This window comes from Diabrotica undecimpunctata, chromosome 2 (assembly GCF_040954645.1).
Source record: "Diabrotica undecimpunctata isolate CICGRU chromosome 2, icDiaUnde3, whole genome shotgun sequence".
In the NCBI taxonomy this organism is placed as follows: Eukaryota; Metazoa; Arthropoda; class Insecta; order Coleoptera; family Chrysomelidae; genus Diabrotica; species Diabrotica undecimpunctata.
The window spans coordinates 82,823,367-82,843,953 of NC_092804.1; the positions used below are offsets into that span (position 1 = coordinate 82,823,367).

Here is a 20,587-nt window from a genome sequence, read left to right on the forward strand (position 1 = left end):
ATACGAATTTAAAAATATTAGATCTCGTACAATACAGATGCTTAAGAGTATGTTTAAGTGCAATGGTATCAACTCCAACAAACGTTATGCTAGCAGAGTGTAATGAAATCTCGTTTACACTTAACAGAACTATTAGCACAAAAATACTGAAAACTTAACTAATAAATATTGGAAAATAAAAAATCACCCCCACTTACAGGTGTATTCATTGAAACCAGGAGTTATACAGAATTACAGAAAAATAAATTACTACAAATTTATAAATTTTCGTACAAAAATTTGATAAAAAAAACCAAGAATAATATTTCTTAAATATAAATAATCAAATCAATTCAACAATATTTCAGTAAAATCTACACTGAGCGACTTTGTGGATTACACAGTAACTTACACAGATGGTTCTAAAAATCAAACAGGTGTATGACGTACTATGTATGCAAAATACCTATCAATACTATAATTCCAAATTATATAGTGTTAGTAGCATCTTTACAGCTGAACTTATAGCCATCGAAAAAGCTCTAGAATGGATTCAAGAAAAAACTATTAAAAAAGCTGTGATAACAGGCTCTAGATATGCCATATATACAATTGAAAATAGAGATTTCGGTTCATACAAATCTACAATTTTATGTAATATAAAAAATAATTTGCCTAAAGTAGAAGTGGTATTTATATGGGCAAAAGGAGATGCCGGTATAATAGGTACTGAGAAAGTGGACTGCTTGGCCAAAGATAGAATAACAAAGAGTGCGATCCTAACTAACTTAGATAGATAAAAATCTTAGATAGGTAACGTAGATTTTATCGAGTGATGTAATAAATGACGAAAAGGTTGCCAACATGAATCCTTAATACTAGTATATGGGAATTGAGTCAATACTCACATCTTAAGTAGTTTTTATTAATAAAGTTGGTAAATTTTGGACTACCGGTTTCAAGGCTTACAATATTTGCCCCATCATCAGGCCCGAGTACGTTATTTTTATTTGTGTTAAAAACTAAAAGCTAAAACAACATAAAACAAGCAATAAACAACTGAAACACAGTAAAAGACACTAAAACAATTTGAGTAAGTGAACAGCTATAACATTAATTGAGAGTGAGATTGACAAACCAAGTATTGTATTGGGACATTAATGCCATTTGTCATCTCCAATCTGATGGAAACTGTATTAAATAGTCAGTAAGCTGTTAGTATATGGTTTATTAGAGGAAAATTGTGTTAGTTGAATTGAATTTAATTTATATCTTAATCTGAGACGAAACAAATACTACTTATATATCAAGTACAGGAAAGCTCTATAACTAAAGTACTTCTGAGAATCACCTTCCTCTTAAGAAATACATTCACTCGCACTTATGAGTTTTAAACCCTATTATGTGTATTTTGTTTAAGAATATTTAATAAGATGTTATTATTATATATATTTTGTTTCCAACTGTTGTGTCAAGATGTAGAATTAGATTAATTTAAATTAATCTAATTTAGTGGGCAGCTGCCCCAATTTTTCTTTTACGAAAATCAGGAGAAGCTGTAAAGGCATTTTACTTGAACGGCCCGCCTCCACATAGGGAATGAAACAAATTTATGCTAACCAACGCATAACAAATTAAAAATTAAACCAATTATTTTGTTTTGAAAATAATAATAATTATAAATAATTCCAGAGGGACTCGTTGAATCTACTTTGGTTCTGTCTAGTGATGAAGCCACTATCTCAGTTACTGAACTCTACTAACTCAGGATTTAGCATCCAAAATAACAATACTGTTGTGGCAAAGCTTAATTATGTGTTGTATATGGATGATTTGAAATTAATGGCTTCCACTCGAAACCACCTAAGTATATCAGATGTTAAAATCTGTAGAAACTTTCTTAAATGATATCAGTGCATGGGCGACATCTTAATGAGATCAGCCAAGAAGATGTCGACAATACAGAACTATTAGTTGACATCAGGAAAGATATTTCCTAAGACTAAGGGTTTCCTAGTTGCCATTCAGGATCAGGTTATTCCAACTAAAAATTACCTAAAATATATTGTTAAAGATCGTCAAGTCCAAAATGACAACTACAAGCTATATTGAGCACAGTGCGGAACGCAACGTGCTCACAGAACAACCAATGACACATAATAGACCGGATCTCGTACTAGTTAATAGTTAATAATTTGTGTTTTAAATACAACGAAAAGATCGCCAAGTACAGAGATCTAGAAATACAAATCAGTAGACAATGGAGAATGGAAAGTACTCTGACAGTACCTATTATTCTATCTACTACTGGTGTTATTCCCAAAAACCTCCTAGAGAACATAAAACAGCTGGGTCTAAATGAACATATCTATACAGCCATGCAGAAAGTTGTACTCCTCGCGACGTCCAGGTGTGTACGAACATTTTTGGGAAATACTCCAGCATGCCAAGTAACCTAGGGCTTGATAACACGGAAAGAGTCCTACCAGAGCTCAATCCTTTTGATTCTGTAGGTATCTGGGATGAGTAAATTATCCGCTTAGAGGGAGTGTGAGCTGTATGGCTAAATCTGGATAAATAATAGTGAAAATAGTGTTTCCTCTATATATTGCTAACATACCTATTACTGCCAATATTTTCTTTTTAGTGACTTCTTTTAATGTTGGTAGCCAAATCCTAGTACATTCTATTGAATAATTTACTACGGATTTTTGAAATTAATGTCATTTAATGTCAATTATATATATTTTTTTAAATATAATAGATGATACTAACTTTGGATCGGTTTCACCGATGAATATCACTTTTGTAATCTACATATTAAATGATTATGTATGTTTATATTATTTCCAATTGGAAAGATTGTTTTTAAATTTTGTATAAGAATAGAAATTTCAGTTATCCTTTCAACTGTTTTGCCATCTTTGGAAATTAACTCGTATATTGATGTGTAAGGCGGTCACAGCTTTATGTCCTATGTATATTTCATAAAAAATGCCTCTCATTGTGTATATTAATTTTATTAATATTTACTTATATACGGTATTATACTTCAGGTTGAAGATAGAGAAGATATAAAAAAAGAAAGAGAAATAATGCAAATGGTACAAGATTTGGATCTTTCCGGGGAGGAGTTGGAAAGATCTGAAGTTCCACGAGGTATGTATGAAGCGAGAGCCGTTCCACCCAGTCCTGTGATTGTATCTGGTTCGCAAATTAATGGTAGAGGTCATTGGAGATAAAAGCTTGGTAACGTATACCTATTATTTATGACTAAACAAAATTTTATACATTTACGATTAAAATTCTATTTTGAAATAAAATCAAAGTAAATGTATTTTAAAACTATATAATTGATATATGAACCTTAACTTTGGTAAACATTTTGTTGTGATATTTTATCATAAAATAGAGTACGTTAAATTAAAATTAAAAAATTACAATTTTACCTGCAAATACTTAAAAATTCCATTAAAAAAGTGCCTTGTTTTAGCATCTTCTTAGTAGAACTTTTCAAAAAAAAAGAACGCATCCTTTCGTACGTAACATTCTTTAGAATTCAACTTGCATTTGCATGCAATCTGCGTGCACGAATATACAAGGTTATAATGGAAAATCATTAGGTTTGTATTTTAAACCTGTTCGTTGGAATAATTTTTTGGAGCTACTTCAGTAAGTTTGTATGTTTTGTATGACGCTCCAACTGCTCTTTGCCTTTAGGTCTTCTTTTTTCTCGTTTTCTACCATGTTAATACATTATAATCAACTATTGTCACTGACAACAAAAGCACACAGCTTTTTTTTTCTCTGAGGGTGGAAATTTCTAAAAGCCGTACCAGGTTAACCCATCCCTAGGGATGGCTGGCGTGTGTTGGATTCAGGGTAGAGAAGTACATCAGAGCCTATTTTCTCTTAGAAGAAGGAGGTCCTACAAACATATGCCTTTCTTTTATCCTGTCTACCAACTAAAACCACCCTCTTCTACTCTCTTCTACTTGTGCGCAGTTGACTGTCGCACGTACCTTACTAAGAAAGTAGGATGGCCGCCGTAAGGTTGACGATACTTGCGGAGCATTCGCTTCTCTTATCTATATCTTATCTCTGTCGTTGATCCGCCTAATTACTGTTCGAATGTAATCATGTACAATATTTCATCCCTCCTTACTTCCCGTCATCTTCACGACCATCTCTCTCCCAGTAACAGGGTTCATCCCATTTCTCTATACATTCAGTTTCTGTCCATCTATTACACTCCAGCATTGTGTGAGTAACAGTGTCAGGGTATTCACAGTATAGGCATTTATCTGTATCTGTCTTTCTAAATCTATAAAGATATGGCCTAAAACACCCATGTCCTGTGAGCACTTGCGTCAAGAAGTAACCCAGTTGCCTGTGGCCACAATCCACCCTGTCCCTTAGGCTCGGGATCAGTATCTTGGTCCACTAAGCAACCTCTTCCATGTTGTTCCACTCTTCTTGCCATCTTTATGTAGATCTTTCTCTTTCTTCTTTTTTTATGGCTGCTGTCAAATATTTACTTCTCTCATAGAGATGTCTCCTTTCTACTGCTAACACATGCAGAGGAACACAATCCGTGATAGTCCACAAGGCTGCCGCAGATACAGCCCTGTAGGCGCATGCTACTCGCAACAGACTTGTTCTGTCTACTCGTATCATGAGCCCTTTGTAGGTCGGTATCTCTATCGCCTCACTTAAGACTGGTGTCGCATAAATAATGATTGACTGCACAACACCATGTAAGGCCCTCCTTCTTTCGGATTCGGGTCCTCCAATCTTTGGTATCACCCTCCCCATCGTAGCCGCACTCTACGCTGCCTTCTGGGCTACCACCCGCATATGCTCCCCCATCCGCCATAATGTTGTAGTGTCACTTCCAGAGATTTGACGCATTTCTTCGATGTTAGCTGTACCCCTGCATATTGAAGTTCCATCCCTTGTCTTTTCCATTTGCCCTTTAGAATGAAGGCTTCGGTCTTCTCTGCTGCGAGTTCTAGTTCGTGATCAGTCATCCAGTCCTTCACGACGTTGTTCGTATGTCTTACTCGAAATAGAAGATTTGGCTCGTCCCGTGCTACTATCAGCACAGCGAGATCATCCGCAAAAGCGAAGGTAGTTATACTTTCTCCATATTCGCGTGCCATGTCATTTCCTCTTATCCAATGTCCGCATCACCTCTTTCCACTGCAGAGTGTTAAATACATTTCTTACATCGAAGAGCAGCAGAGACGTCCAGCGCTGTTCATCCTAAATGCTGTGCAATGCCTCTATTACACTCAAAATTGCGTCAATTGTGCTCTTCCCTTTGCAGAATCCGAATTGTCTCGAGGATAGGCCTCCTGATCTCCCAATTGTGTCGTCGATTCTTCCTCGCAACATCCTCTCGTACAACTTTTCGATGAGTGAGAGGAGGCATATGGAGCAATATTTCCCTCCAGTTTTGGGAAACAGTATCAACCTTGATGTTCTCCAAGCTTCGACTTATTAGATTTGCTCGACGACAACAGAGTTTATCCCTGCTCGGTCCCTTGCTCTCTTTATCCTTCTCCTCATCTCTGAGCTCTTCGATGTCCGCACTCCATCAGTATGGCATCCTGCTCACCCCTCGACGACCTATTCTACTGCCTTCTATAGCTTCTTTCATGACTCGTCCCAGGTTTTCAACCCGTTGGCGTTTGGCGATTAGCATTTGACCCTGTATCATACCTACTCTTAATTTAATGAGTTCCTCATATGTCTTCCAGTCTTACACATCATTACATCCGACTCTGGACAACCCGAACGTGCGAACCTTGTTAGTAGTTCCTGCTTCAGTTACCAAGAATCCGATGTATCAATGTTCCATTCCGGTATAGTCTCGCAAGACTGACCAATCTTGTGTTTTGTAGCCATGGTAACATCGACGTACGTACCCGTACTTTTCTCACGAATGTGGGCTCCAGACCGGTGTTCAGTACCATCAAATCCAAAGTACCCACCCAATCAAATAATATTCTACCGCGAGTATGGGTGATGAGGGGACACCCACTCCGCTGTTTTGCGTTGAAATCTCGTAGCACCACGCATTCTCCTCTCATACTCATCACCTCATGATCTTATCCATCTTCCTTTCATAATCACCCACTGTTATATTAGGAGAGAGATAGCAACACACCAGCTGCAATTCCTTCATCCGTACGATCATATACCCTTCGTTTGCCTTTATTTCATATACTCGCAACTTCCTGTTACATATTCGTACACCGACCCTTCCAGTCGCATTCACAAACCAGCCTCTTTTCTTAACTGCTGGTGGGTTTGGCTCAGCCGTAACCAATATGTCTATGTTCTTTTTCGTGGCAGCAGCCTCCTCCAGATGATGGGACAATCTAACCGTTCGCACATTTGTTTGGAGTATCCTTAACTCTCGACTTGTGTTTCCCATGTTTGCCATCTCTTTACCTCGGACCTTGGACTCGACTGTTTCTCGGTCTTTATATACTAGAGTCTAGTGTGCATATCCTCAACCAGACGATTTAACCTAAAACACCTCCTCGAGTTTGCTACGTGACCAAGTACATTACAATTGAGACATATTGTTTCTTTCTTGCATTCAGCAACCAAATGACCTTCGTTGCCACATCGGAGGCAGCACCCTCTTCTGTTTTGTCCCTTGCAGTTCCATTGTCTATGTCCGAAGGCAAGGCATCTCCTGCATCTGGATATCTCTGCCCTTGTTTCTACGACCCGACAAGATGTAAAGTCCACTCGTATCCTTTTCATATTAAGACTTTTTCACAAGATGTCTTACCTTTCCATACCTTTCTCCTCGTCCTTCTTTCCAGACTTTGACTACGTCACACGCCTGCTAGTTGCCTGCAGCTTCCTCTACTGCTTTCTTGATCACTTCTGCCGTAGTGTCTGGTGATATTTCCTGCACGCACTAAGACTCTCTTTTTGAAAGTGCCCCCTTTGGCCATCATTCTGAACACGCCTTCTTTCCCCGAAAGTATTTTCTTTACTTTCTCAGCCATTTCTCTTCCTCCTCTTAGTTTCAGCGATATCACTTGGTTTCTTGTCTGTCTTTTTTTCCACAACTTTCCTTCCTGCGAGATTTTCTTTAATTTCCTTCATTAGGTCTACGAGCGACTTTTTTTTTAGTTTTATTTATTATGACCACGCCCTTTTATTCTCTTGATTTTATGGGGGCCCATCTTCTCCTTATTCCTTTTTCTATTAGCGTTAAGGATCACATCCCTTCCCCTTAAAGTCTATTCTACTATTTTTCTTGTTGTTATGTTCCCCGGGGTAATCGGAGTATGGATCTCGACTTTGTTTCTTCCCAGTTCTTACTTCTTTTGGTAACTAACCTTGAATCCGTACTTTTCTTTGTTTATCCATTCCCCATTCTTATGGGTAGAGATTGTCACTCTCATAGTCCCCAGACCACATGTTACACATTTTTCGTCAGCATCATCATCATTGTTGTCGTAGTTTGGATCCATTAAAAACTCAAAACAAAATGAGAGATTTTCGGTTGCTATTTTGTGCATTTCCTTTTTTGTTATATAACAAAAGCACATAGCTGTCACATGTCTGGAAGTAGCCGCATTTGAACCGTTGGACTTGACAGACGCTCTTGAAACTTTAATTTTAATGTTGGCACTTAAAACCTTTCTTGGACGGAAAGCGGGAATCTTGTAACATTTCTACGTCAATAACTCAATTTTGAAAAAAAAAAAAATGGCACTGTGGACATTTCTAATTTCCACTCTTCACTTGAAGTTGATTTGTTTCTTTATTTATTTATTATAATGATCTAGACTGAATTAATGCATGTTAGCTACTTTTTTTAATTTTTTAATAAAATCTTTTTGACGATAGCCGATTTTACTTATGTTTGAATAAATATTTCATGTGAGTTATTTGATCTGAAAAACGTAATTAAATTTTCATCAGACATACATAGATAGTTGTTGTCTTCATGACTTTGTAATGTTTTTTTTTATTTTAGATAAGAAAAGGATCCTACTTTTAAGATACCAATTGGAAAACAGTTGAACGTTCATTTATAATATAAAAGATTTATATATATATATATATATATATATATATATATATATATACATATATATATACTTCGTATATATATATATATATATATATATATATATATATATATATATATATATATATATATATATATATATATATATATATATATATATATATATATACGAAGAGGAAGGCCAAAAGGATTTTTTCAGAAGAAGGACAAAACCTGGCATGCAACGAAAGAAATGGAAAAAAAGAGGAACGAGTGGAAAAATTTATAAATAGTACATACACATAATTTATACCCCTACCTGAAGGGGATTTCAGTACATAAATTTCTATATGTGTCTCATAACTATATTTGGTTATTTTGCCATCAAAATTGTGCATATAAAATATTTATGCTTTAATACACACCTTGTATAAATATATGTATATATATATATATATATATATATATATATATATATATATATATATATATATGTATAACCTAGAGCTAAGATTAATACTATTATAAAAATTAATATTAAACTCACCAGTTTTCCGGGTTGAACCGCGTCGATATCCATTGGGCCGAGCTTTCGACATCCTCTCTGATGTCTTCTTCAGGGCTTATATATATATATATATATATATATATATATATATATATATATATATATATATATATATATATATATATATATATATATATATATATATATATAGGTACATGTTACACATATATCGTCATGTGGGGTGCCAAATGTTTATGTGAAAAACGGTAACTTTTCAGGAGAGCAAAAATACTGTTTTATCTACTACTCCTATGAAAAAATTTGAATGCCGAAAATTAAATTATATATTTTTGCATATATCCAATGTAAATTTTTTACATATAAACGAAAGACTAAAGCACCAGAATTTTTTTCTAAAAATCTGCACATAACGGGTTTTTCGGTATCACAACTTACCTGCATGTGATAGGACGCACATGAAGGATTTGCACGTAGCTAAATTTACCGCTAAACTTGACCACTATGTGTTAAGATCTATAAGAAAATTGCCTTAGATTAATTATAAAAAAACTACACAATGTTTTCATAGCAAAAATGTAATCAAAATATTTGAATATAAAAAAATAATCAACCGTTTTTATATTATTGTAGGGGCCAACTGATTAGTCTTGATATCAAAGCACTATCCATAAGCATTCACTGTAAAAGCTACTTACTTACTCTACTTCGAGAGGTTTGCCAACGCAGACGCCAAGACTTTGTTCCTGTTTTGGTAGGAACATCCTTTTGAAGTTAATATGAACTTTTTATATGCCGTTTGCTTTTTTAAGAAAGCTGCGATGCAGCTTGTGAATTCATTGGACGTCACTCCACCATTCGCCTCATGCCATACGTATAGGTGTACATCTTGTGTGTTGTTTAAGTATATAGAAAAATTGTGCAGTTGCAATTTCTGCTTGTAGTATTGAACAGAAACTAATATTTTTGGAAACGGTAAGACGCTTTGTACATCCATAGTAATAACCAATACGTCTGAAATGACCGTCAAGCTTAGGGCGTCTGATTTAGCAATCATAACTTCATTCTTTTTCAGAATGTGAAGTTTATAATTTTCTTCGGATGTATGTCCTTCTTTGTAGGAAACACACACATCGCACTGATCTTTCCGAGGTTTGAAGATGGAAACATTTTCTGGTACCAATACCATATAGAAGACCCTTTTCCTATCTTTTGGTTTCGTGTTGTCTTGACACCAAATAAGATGAATCCGGTGCATGTGAGCCTTACTGTCGAAGGTATTTTCAACGTACATCCTGTTAGTGTATGCCCGACAGTAGCGACTGCTTATTTTTGGTAATAAATTTAACCACTCCTTAACAGATTGTTGCTTTTCTGCATTATTAGTCACAGTCGTTATTGTCTTGATCGTTCGCTTTTGATGTCTAGTTCTTAGGTCTTGGTTTGTCCCAGTTGCAGGTTGTTCCGCCTAAAGTGTCTTGATCCATTCCGTGTCTGTTTCAAAAGGTTTTACAGACTCTTATATGTATATTTTCGTCGTCTGGAAGAAAATAGTCGAATGCTAAATTTTTATGCTGATTATCAGGGACACACTCTTTACATCGTCTGATCACGGGGCGCATGCGGATAAGATTTTTAAGGTATGCTTTCTTTGCTTTTCAGGTAGCAGAAATACTTGAAAAGATATTGCCGTCTGTCTTCTGATATCAAACTGCAGAGAAAGCTCCTATCAGACTTATCGGTTGTATAATGTAAGCATTGTTTTTTTTATAGACCTTCCTGTATGCAGGTCATAGTAAGACTTGGATTTACTGTTGTCGTCAGCGATGCATTTCCTTTTACGGCTGTTGTGTTTTTGACTTAGAACCCGTTGTATCTTATTTTTATTTCGATTTTTGGAAACATTTTCAGTTTCGGAAGTCTCGGAGACACTACTATCGTCAATATCAAAGTTTTCAGGTACGCCAAATGCTTCGTTCGGTAAAAATAGACCACTGACTTCATCCAAGTAACAATTGTTCGAGTCGAGAATTTCTCTAACATCTGCGAGTTTGGGAATGCTATCTGCGTCTAGAATGAATTCACCTGTAGGTATCTATGATAATACGTGACTATTGCACCCGATTACCAATATATGGTTTGAATTACAACAAGTGCTTGGTGGGGGGTTTGAAGTGAACTCCAAAACTTCTAATTCTTCACAAGTAAGTACATCAATCTGATCACCACAATAACCCTCCTCATTTGTTGTCTCTCCAAAAGGAGCATGGAGCATGCTTGGAAAGAGACGTTTTCATAGTAACTAGATCCAATTCAGCAGATTGGCAATTTTCTGTACCGTAAAAAGTATGTTTCTTGCTTGTTGGATCATAAGCTTTGGATATGGAAACATCAGATAAAATTGATATCTTTGACATTGAACGGATGTTGGAATCTATACTTCTTCTACCTACTGCCAGGTCTAGCAATAATCTGGATCACTGTGAAGCAGAACTCATAGTTCCTGTAAAAAACAAAATACATATGAAATGAAATTCTTTATTGCCAAACACAACAGTGATAAAAAGGTATTATATAATATTCAGTAGATTCTTGGCTGTGGTACGGTATTAATTTATCGTTGAAAGACAGGTTAATTCTGTACATACTTGAATGAATCAGGGAAGTGAAAGAAGAGTATATTAAAGTATGTAAATATTTACACATTTTAATATACTGTTCTTTCACTTTCCTCATTAATTTATCGCTACTATCCGTCCTACCACTCTTACCCTAATCTAATAGGTTGCGACAAAAATGTTAATAGAAAGAATGAATTATATCAGCAGCTGTTAATGTTTAACAATGTGCCGGTAATGCAAAAAAAGCCTCATTGCAGTTTTGTAGTAACTTAGGAAGAACATCGAACGTTTAGATTTAGTACCACCCTGCCAATGCACACAAAAAAGGATAAATTTGAGGTTAGTTTATGATGTCGTTTTTAAGTAGGTGCTTACTTAGTTTTATTAGAAAAACAATAAATAGTACTTACTTACCATTATATTTATTGTAACACTGATTTTAATGTGAAAAATACGTAGTTTTGACAAGCTTTCAATTATTTTAACACAGTTTTTCACTACGAGAACACATTTCTTGCGTCGTGCACGTAGGTATGAACAACTGTCAAATCCGTTATGTGTTATTTCAAACACATAACGGATCTTCCTATAACGACTGTAACACATGAAGGATAAGCAAGTGCAAGTTCTAGGTCGAATTTCACAAAACGGATAATACCAATCGATAGATCAGCAAAAATGGAATCGAACTGCCAAAAAAAAAAATTTGCAAAAATGCACATAACGGATTTGGCACCCCTCATGACGATATATATATATATATATATATATATATATATATATATATATATATATATATATATATATATATATATATATATATATGTATATATATATATATATTTATATATATATTTATATATATATATATATATATATATATATATATATATATATTTTTATATATATATATATATATATATATATATATATATATATTTATATATATATATATATATTTATATAAGTTAAATAGCACACTCCACCAACCGTATTCGTGGTCAATTTTCACTTCTTTATGGTTGAGAAGAAAGAAATTAGCCATTAGTAATCCCTCGCAACATTCTAAAAACGTTTTTTCCGTTATTACAATGCTCAAATTGTAGAACTTCATATTAAAAAAAAATGGTAAAAACCATTAAAAACCCTTATTAATATTAAGAGGGATTTTAACAATAATGGTGAAATTTACTATTTTCTGCCAAGTTTGTTTTTCCCTTTTATTTTTTTTTTATCAAAATTTGTATAGGTGTAGTTAAATTGTTTAAAAATTTTAAATAAATATAACTGATTATCTATCTATTTATCAGTTTTATATCCATTCGATGCGTTTTAATAATTATATATCTGCCCATGGCTACCATCTAGTAGCCGAATACATAATTTTCCTTTCTTGATTAGGCATAAGTTTAAACTAATAACTAGATTGCTCTTCGTGATAGTGACGAATGTATTTTTTATCATTTTTTCAAACATCAATTTTTATAATTTCAGAGTTGTCGTAATAAAATTTATACCCGAAGAAATAGTAATTTAACACAAAAATGGTTTGGCCCTAAATTTATATATATATATATATATATATATATATATATATATATATATATATATATATATATATATATATATATATATATATATATATAGATATATATATAAATATATATTATAATTAAGCATCGAGTTAGAATCTATGGAGAAGCTATGAGCATATTAACGTATGTACTAAAAACGGCGTAGGTAGGCGTGGCTAACTGTGAAACCAATATGGCGGTGGGATCATGGCCGGACTCAATAATATTAAAACTACTATAAAAATATGACTAGTTATTCAGAAGATTTAATCATAATCTAAAAAAGTGCAATACATTTTTAATAAACTATGATTTATTTATCCCTCGGTAAACACTAAAAACACGATATATTATACATAAAGATAAATTAATACAGTCAAATACTATTAATTTATTCTCTGAAGTACTGGCCATTCCTTTGTTTACATGTTTGTATACTAACCTGTGGAACGATATTCCTGAAGATTTTTTATTAATACCGCTTCTGCTACTGCAACTACGTTGAGAACAAGAAACCATTATTATGCACTATCACAATATACTATTACAGTTTCTATAAAAGTATTATAAAACTAAAAATATTCGAAAAACAACCAACGTAAATAAACATATACGATCTGTCAAAAGTGGCAACACAATATGGCCGAAGTGAGGTCGTTTTTAGTCACGTGATGCCCTCTCTATAGATTCTAACTCGATGTAATTAAGTAAAAGTAAAATGTAATGGCATGTCTCGCAAAATAGAAAACCAAAAAAGTATATCGATTGAAGGCAACCGTATATACGTATTTGTGACTATTGGTCACACGGTGCAGCTATTAAACAAGGAATCGAATAACAATCGGATTGTTTTATTTATGTGATCAATATTCGATTGTTTTGACCAAACTTTAAACACTACCAGCGCAAAATAGACCAAAGTTTTTGTAGATCAAGTAAGTGCTATTATACATTTTTACAGAAGCAACTTGTTAAGGCTTGTTTTAAGTTTTGGTTTCTGAAGTAGATGCCAACTCGATTGTTTTATCTTGAATCTCGGTTTCTTGGCAAATTTTTATTTCTATTAAAGTAAAATTATTAGTATTAACGTATTAACAGAAACGTTTTTATCGTTGTTATCGAAATTAAATTTTCTATATAGCTTCAGTTACGACAGTTTAGTGAAAAACTGCTGACGAAAAATTCACTCACAAGGATTATTTAGAACACACAGAATGTGAACTATTGGAAGAAGTAAAAAATGAAGAAAATGAGATAACAAAATGGATTACTCGCAGAATTGTTCAAGAGTTAAAAAGTACCATCTGCGTAATCCATGAAAAGGGCAACAAACTCCTCTGTCAAAACTATAGAAGAATCTCGTTGCTGTGTTGTAGATATAAACTATTTACCCCTCGCAAAGATCATCGGAGAATAAGAGGCAGAATTTAGGTAAGGAAGAATAACCATCAACCAACTGTTCCATGTTGTTCGATAAAAAAGACACATTTTTATATAATATTAAGTGAATTTGAAAAACCGTATAAACTAGTTAGGCTCATCCAGATTAGGATGATGGACACATTGGCTCTGGTACAGATACAACGTGCGATGACAGAAGCGTTTTAAATCACACAAGGATTAAAATAGGGTGATGGCTGGCACCAACACTGTTTAATTTAGCACTGAAATACGTAGTTAGAAAAACGTTAGAAGATAGAAACAACACACTTATCAAAAAATCCGTCCAACTGGCAACATAAATATGCAGATGTCATAAATATCATGCGCAAAACCAAAGCAGTAGGTGAGAATACGTATACGGAACTTAATCACACGCTACACAAATAGGTCTGCCAATAAACACAAAAATTCTAGTACAAAGCCGATCGGTGAGAGCAGTACGACCCTACCTGACCGTTTACGACTTAAAAAAGTGGATAGCTTTATCTATTTAGGAATCAACGTCATAAAGGTTAACATTGACGATGCAAAGATTAGCAGAAGCATCATTCTAGCTAATAATCGTCCTTTAAAAGAAAGATACTGAGACGAATAGTATGTTCTATAAATGAGAACAACAGGTGCAAATCAAATACAATTATGAAATATATAATAACGAATCTCAGTATATCTCAGTATTTCCGCCTACATCGTCTTTAATTACAGGCCACGTATTTATTATGAAAGAAAAGAGGCTACCAAAAAACTGTTGAATGCAAGAATGCAGGGGAAGATACTTATTGCGAGACCGAGAAAGCAAGTGGAGGATGATGTGGATGAGAACGCAAGAAATCTTCTTGGCAGTTGATAGTGGAGGAGATCGTGACAAATGGAGAGGTTTGCTGAGGAAGACCACGACTCAAATTGGGCTGTAGAGCCATAGGATGGATGGATGACAGTTTAAATGAAAATATAATATAAAGAAACATTCGATTGATTTTGAAAAAAATAAATTTTAGATACGGACCGGATAATTTTCAGATTTCAGTTTCAACAATTATTTTGGAATGTTGTTTTTAATATTCATTATTTTTATAAAATGACTTATATAAACAATAAATTGTACTTATTATTTTTACACGCGATATATCTAAATATGTGAATATTTAAAGAGAAATGAGACTCTTCTTACATATTAGCGTAATTTTCGTGGTTTACATGCAATTTCATTATATATTATTTTGATAAAAATTAAATATAGCTATAGAGTAATATAATATACATAAATATAAGATCATACAATTCTATTTTATAATATATAAACCAATTTCTTTTAAAAACTTCTCGGTGCTGTTATACTATATGTTAAGTGCGGTGTTGATGTACGACGTCGTAGATGTTAACCTGGAAAGGTACTTTAGGTCTGTATCTGGGTATCATAAGGTCAGAAGTTATCATCTATTCAGTATCCCTGATTTTTATAATGTAACTATGCCCTGATCGAATCATTACATTATTCAGTTTTTCTCACAGAAGTCTATAATATCACATTCTCGTCTCCCCCTTCTATGGCATTTTTTGCTGAAGTGAACGTCACAAAATAGTTGGAATAGTTAACTTGCAACTTTGAAGTTCATTTACGCGACAACCGTTATGCAACATGTAAACTTTTTCAATTTTATTAAAATATATAACAATGTTATTAACTGTCAGCGGTTTTATGTACCTTCAAATGTACAAAAAATTGTTGAACGAGCGACCGGGTGGCTAGCATAGCTTTCTTTATCGCCTAAGCACAGAGCAATGGTGTTTAATTTGATTTATTTATTTTATTCTATGCTATTTCGATTCGACGCGACTCGACTAGATTTTATTCGATTCGACTCGACTCAAGTCGACCCGATTCCACTCTATTCGACTCGATTTCATTCGATTTGATTTAATTCGATTCAATATTCAATTCGATATTTGATTCGATTAGATTTGATGCGATATTCGATTCGACTTGACTCGACTTAATTCGACATGACTAGATTCCATTCAATTTCGATTGATTCGATTGTATTTTATTTTATTTTAGCGCGAAGTGTCTGGTCGCGGGATATATCGGTTCAGTAGCAACAGTCGTTACATTATCTACCGTCGTTACGGTCAGGTTAATTTTTTTTTTCACACCTCTGTCCGATCCACCGGGCAGTCCGTAGCCCGCGATAAGAAAGCTTAGTCAACTTTAATCATTTAAATTATACGTTTCCGGTAAAAATAATGTTATTCGGATTTAGCACTCTTAAGGGTGCTGTTATACGAGCGCTAATGCCTTCGCGTTGATGCGATGAAAACAGAGCGTATAATTTTTAAGTTATGCGTGACTGTAGTTGCGCCGCGTTGTTAGCTCGGGTCAAACTTATAAGGAGCGGTTTAGGGACGCATTTGCCGTTATGACTTAGATAGATTGTGTAGGTTACCTACAAATTTTACAACAATACGAAGAAAGTAATTGGAGGAAAACTAGACGGTGGGGTACACACACTGTGCTGTGTATACACCGGATGCTCGTATAACATGATCCAAACATATTCTTAACAGAAAAAAGTTTCAAGAAAATCCATCAATAATAAACTACATTTAAGACAAAAATACTTGATAGATTACTTAATAGAAATTGTAACATTTCTGCAACAACCCGAACCACTATTGAAACAAGCCCAGTTTTTTATTTAGAATTTAGAGAAAATGACTTATGTACATAACGTTTTATAATATTACACTTATTAAAATTATTTTATTTTGTAAAATATAATGTATGTATTTCGAATTTGCTCAAGTAAATGGTTTGTATTAGTTTCAATATTTAAGGGTTACTATTAAGGTTTGTATTATACTTTATTAAGCTTTAAAATGCAAATAGCTACTACAATAATGTAATTATTTAACTAATATTGTAACGTTTTACCAATAAAACGAGCGGTTCGAATTTATGTAAATCTATTTATTTATAAGTGGTAAGTGGATACGATAATATCTTATCAACTAAACTAAACTAATATCAGCGCAGCTTATGTATACAAGCTATTATGTACTAGAATAATCTGGAATAGTCCACCTCTATTCTTGCTTGTATTAACGCCTCGATTTGTCAGCCGGTAGATACATCAGGAACATTCTCGAACACAAATCATCGTCTCGAGATGCAACCGTTATATGGCGTACGTCGAAATAAGCTTGTCCGTTACAATATGATTTAAATTGTACCTAATTTAATGTTAGAAACCGTTTTACAATTTTGACAGATATTATATCTAAAACTTAAATTTAATTGAATTAATAACAGCGTTGTGGATGATCATACAGGTTTTTTAACGACGAGCTTACACTTTTTATATATTGGAAACTATTTACACGATCTTTATGAAAATTTATTTATGAGGATTACAAATTTTGACAAACTTGCGAGAAATATTTTGACAGACACGTCTTTCCCGGTTATACCGGAAGTGAATAACAACTTTCTTATTTTAAATAGAACACCTTGTATATTATTGCATTTTTAGATTCTGCGTAAAATTCTAGACAAAATTTGTATCAATACCAAACTTTATATTGTTTGAGTTATAGACAGACAATCTTTTCTAAATTAATATCACATCCATTTTCAATGATATTGTCTGGAAAAACTCTGCACACAACGCCATTCGCTCAACTCATTCATTCATAGCTGGAAACCTACAACACAAAAGTTTCTAGCTAACAGTATTAACAGCTTAAATAAACTTTTATTACAGACTTCTTTTATTGAAAAAGAAGAATTATTATAAATAGTGGAAGTGTATTCTAAACCCATAAAATTTTGGGTAGTATATATTTAAAAAATATATTTCAGTTGTTATAATTTAACATATCTATTTATTATATGGTACAAATAAATAAATATTGATTGCCGGTAATTCGTAACGTTCTATTTTAATTACTATTTAGTTTGTTTACTATTAATATTGGCTACGAGTACGTGTGCTTGGTTGTATAGTAATTTCCAGCTACTTCTAGTCTGTCATTAAGTAACTAACTTCGCAAAAAAATAATTACTAAATTCACTAGACAGTTCGGAGTGGGAATAGCGAACCGACTAGCGAAACGTTCTTTCAGGTATTTACATCGAAATCGGATTTCTAAATACAGTGTTCAAAAATATTGTTCTGAAACATTATATGAAGAATTTTTCACCAAGTAACAACAAACAAAATTTGTTTAATGTATTAATGTTTATATTTTGAGAACGATTTCCGAAGTGGAAATTGAAACGTCAATAAAATTAAACCTAATACTATTTGAAAGACAATGGATTTCATTTTCACTAAAATTATAAAATACAGTGTATTTCATTTAAAATTATTAACCTATTATGGTTTGAAGTTTAAAGAAATGGCGTATCATTTGTGAGCAGAAATTCGATTTTGATGTAAATTCTAAAAGAAGTTACCTACTATTTGTGTGCAAATGTTTTCAAGATATTATGATTGAATATGGATGAGATATTATCTTTGAAAATATTGTCTCTATCTGTTAAAATAAAAAAAAGATATATAACTCAAAAAATATAAAGTTTTGTACTATGGTATACTTCATATAATTTACTTACCGTTGCACGTCATCCGCGTCATAGCCCGTGAGGTCACATGATACCAACATGAAATATTTAGGCGGTAGGTGTGTTCTTTTTTAGAACCACTTAGCCGAGTACACGGGCATTACAGCCACTAGACATATTTTATTATATACGCGTAGAAATAATATTTAAAGATTTCTATTAATGTTAACTTAAAGAAATACACAATAATATGTTTCATTTAATTTATATAAATGCATTATAAAGCGTTTTTATGAAGAACATTTGTTCGGAACACACTGTAACTGTAATCGAACGGAGGTGATCTGGTAACACTTATTTGACAGTATCGTTGTTGACACTTTTTGTACTTTATTATTTTGAATTTTAAAGTGCATACCTCTTGTTTTATATTTTTACCTATTTAATAAAATCTGTTCTTTTTAGAACAAAATTAGTGTGTTTTGTTTCAAAAATGTCCCGTAAGAATTTAAATAGTCGTTGTAAAGAGATGGTAGCTTCTTTGATTCATTATTTTGAACAGGAACGTGATAATAACTTATTATATTGTAATATAATTCTAATCACTATCGACCAGAAAACCGAAATTTAAATAAATCTGAAGAAAAAAGAAAAATTTGAAAATTTAGTTGTAACAGAACATTTCAAAGTAAATAAGTAATGAAAAAATTGTTGTTTTTGTTTAAGTATTCCATTTTACATCTTTATACGACGCATACAAGCGGCTCGAATTGTTTTTAACAAGATTATTTTTTAACTCTTGTTATGTTTCTATTTATTTACATTAAATATTAATTTGTCTTGTTGTATAATCCACTTTTGCGATAATTATGTGACCTATTTGATTTTAAATGGATTCAGGATTTTTTTATACTTTGGCAACTATGTCAACTTCGATCTCTGTCAATGATAATGACGTGCAACGGTATGTAAATTAGATGGACTGTATCTCATACAAAGTGTATCTATAATTTTACGCATAATCTAAAAATGATATAATATACAGGGTATTCCATTTAAAATAACAAAGTTGTAATTCACTTCCGGTATAACCGGAAATTGCATATATGTCAAAACATCTTCTTTAAGTTCGTCATAACCTACAATCCCAATAAACCAATTTTTATAAATATCGTATAAATAATTTCCGATATATAGATAGTTTCGTCTTGAAACACCCTGTATATTAAATATAAAAAATGTTAATTTATTAATTGTAGGGCTTCTGTAAGCTATATAAAAGCAAGTAGATAAACTTATATAAAATTTTTATCAGAACAGACGGACCAGAGAATATAAACAAATTTGAAGACATAAAAAATATAGAAAATATTTTATACATAAGTAAATTATTTTTTATTAACGTATATATTTCCAAAAAATATATAAATAATTATAACTCTACTTTTCCAACATGTATATCGACTTTAAATTGATTTATAAGGATTTAGCATAATATTTTATTGGGATTTTTAATTATATAGTCAAATATATACCTATAGTATATATACTAAGTCATACCATTTTAAATATGTAATATATACAGCTAAAAGGTATATTTGTAAATTAAGATCGCTTTTAAAATTAAATATTTTTTTTGCAAAAAACGTTTTTTTCTTTTTAGCTAGTGTTTGTTTGAATTGGTATATATTAAAATTGTAATGTTTTATTTTGATTATGACTTTTAGCTTAGAAATTTTACCAGCTATTATGGAAAATAACAAATAGTTTAGAAATATTCATCATATACATAATTTATTTAGCTAGTTAAATATTTATAAAATATTTGCTAATAAA

At 32.7% G+C, this 20,587-nt stretch overlaps 1 protein-coding gene across 1 annotated transcript in view; it reads left to right on the plus strand.

Annotated features, from left to right (window-relative positions):
* The window catches only part of LOC140434702 (uncharacterized), an 86,864-nt gene extending 78,758 nt beyond the window's left edge, over window positions 1-8,106 (plus strand). The window contains exons 7-8 of the mRNA XM_072523151.1: window positions 3,036-3,228; window positions 7,991-8,106. Of these exons, the coding sequence (XP_072379252.1) occupies window positions 3,036-3,221 (186 nt within the window). The 3' untranslated portion in view covers window positions 3,222-3,228; window positions 7,991-8,106. The remainder of the gene's footprint in view (window positions 1-3,035; window positions 3,229-7,990) is intronic.
* The last annotated feature ends 12,481 nt before the right edge of the window (window positions 8,107-20,587 follow it).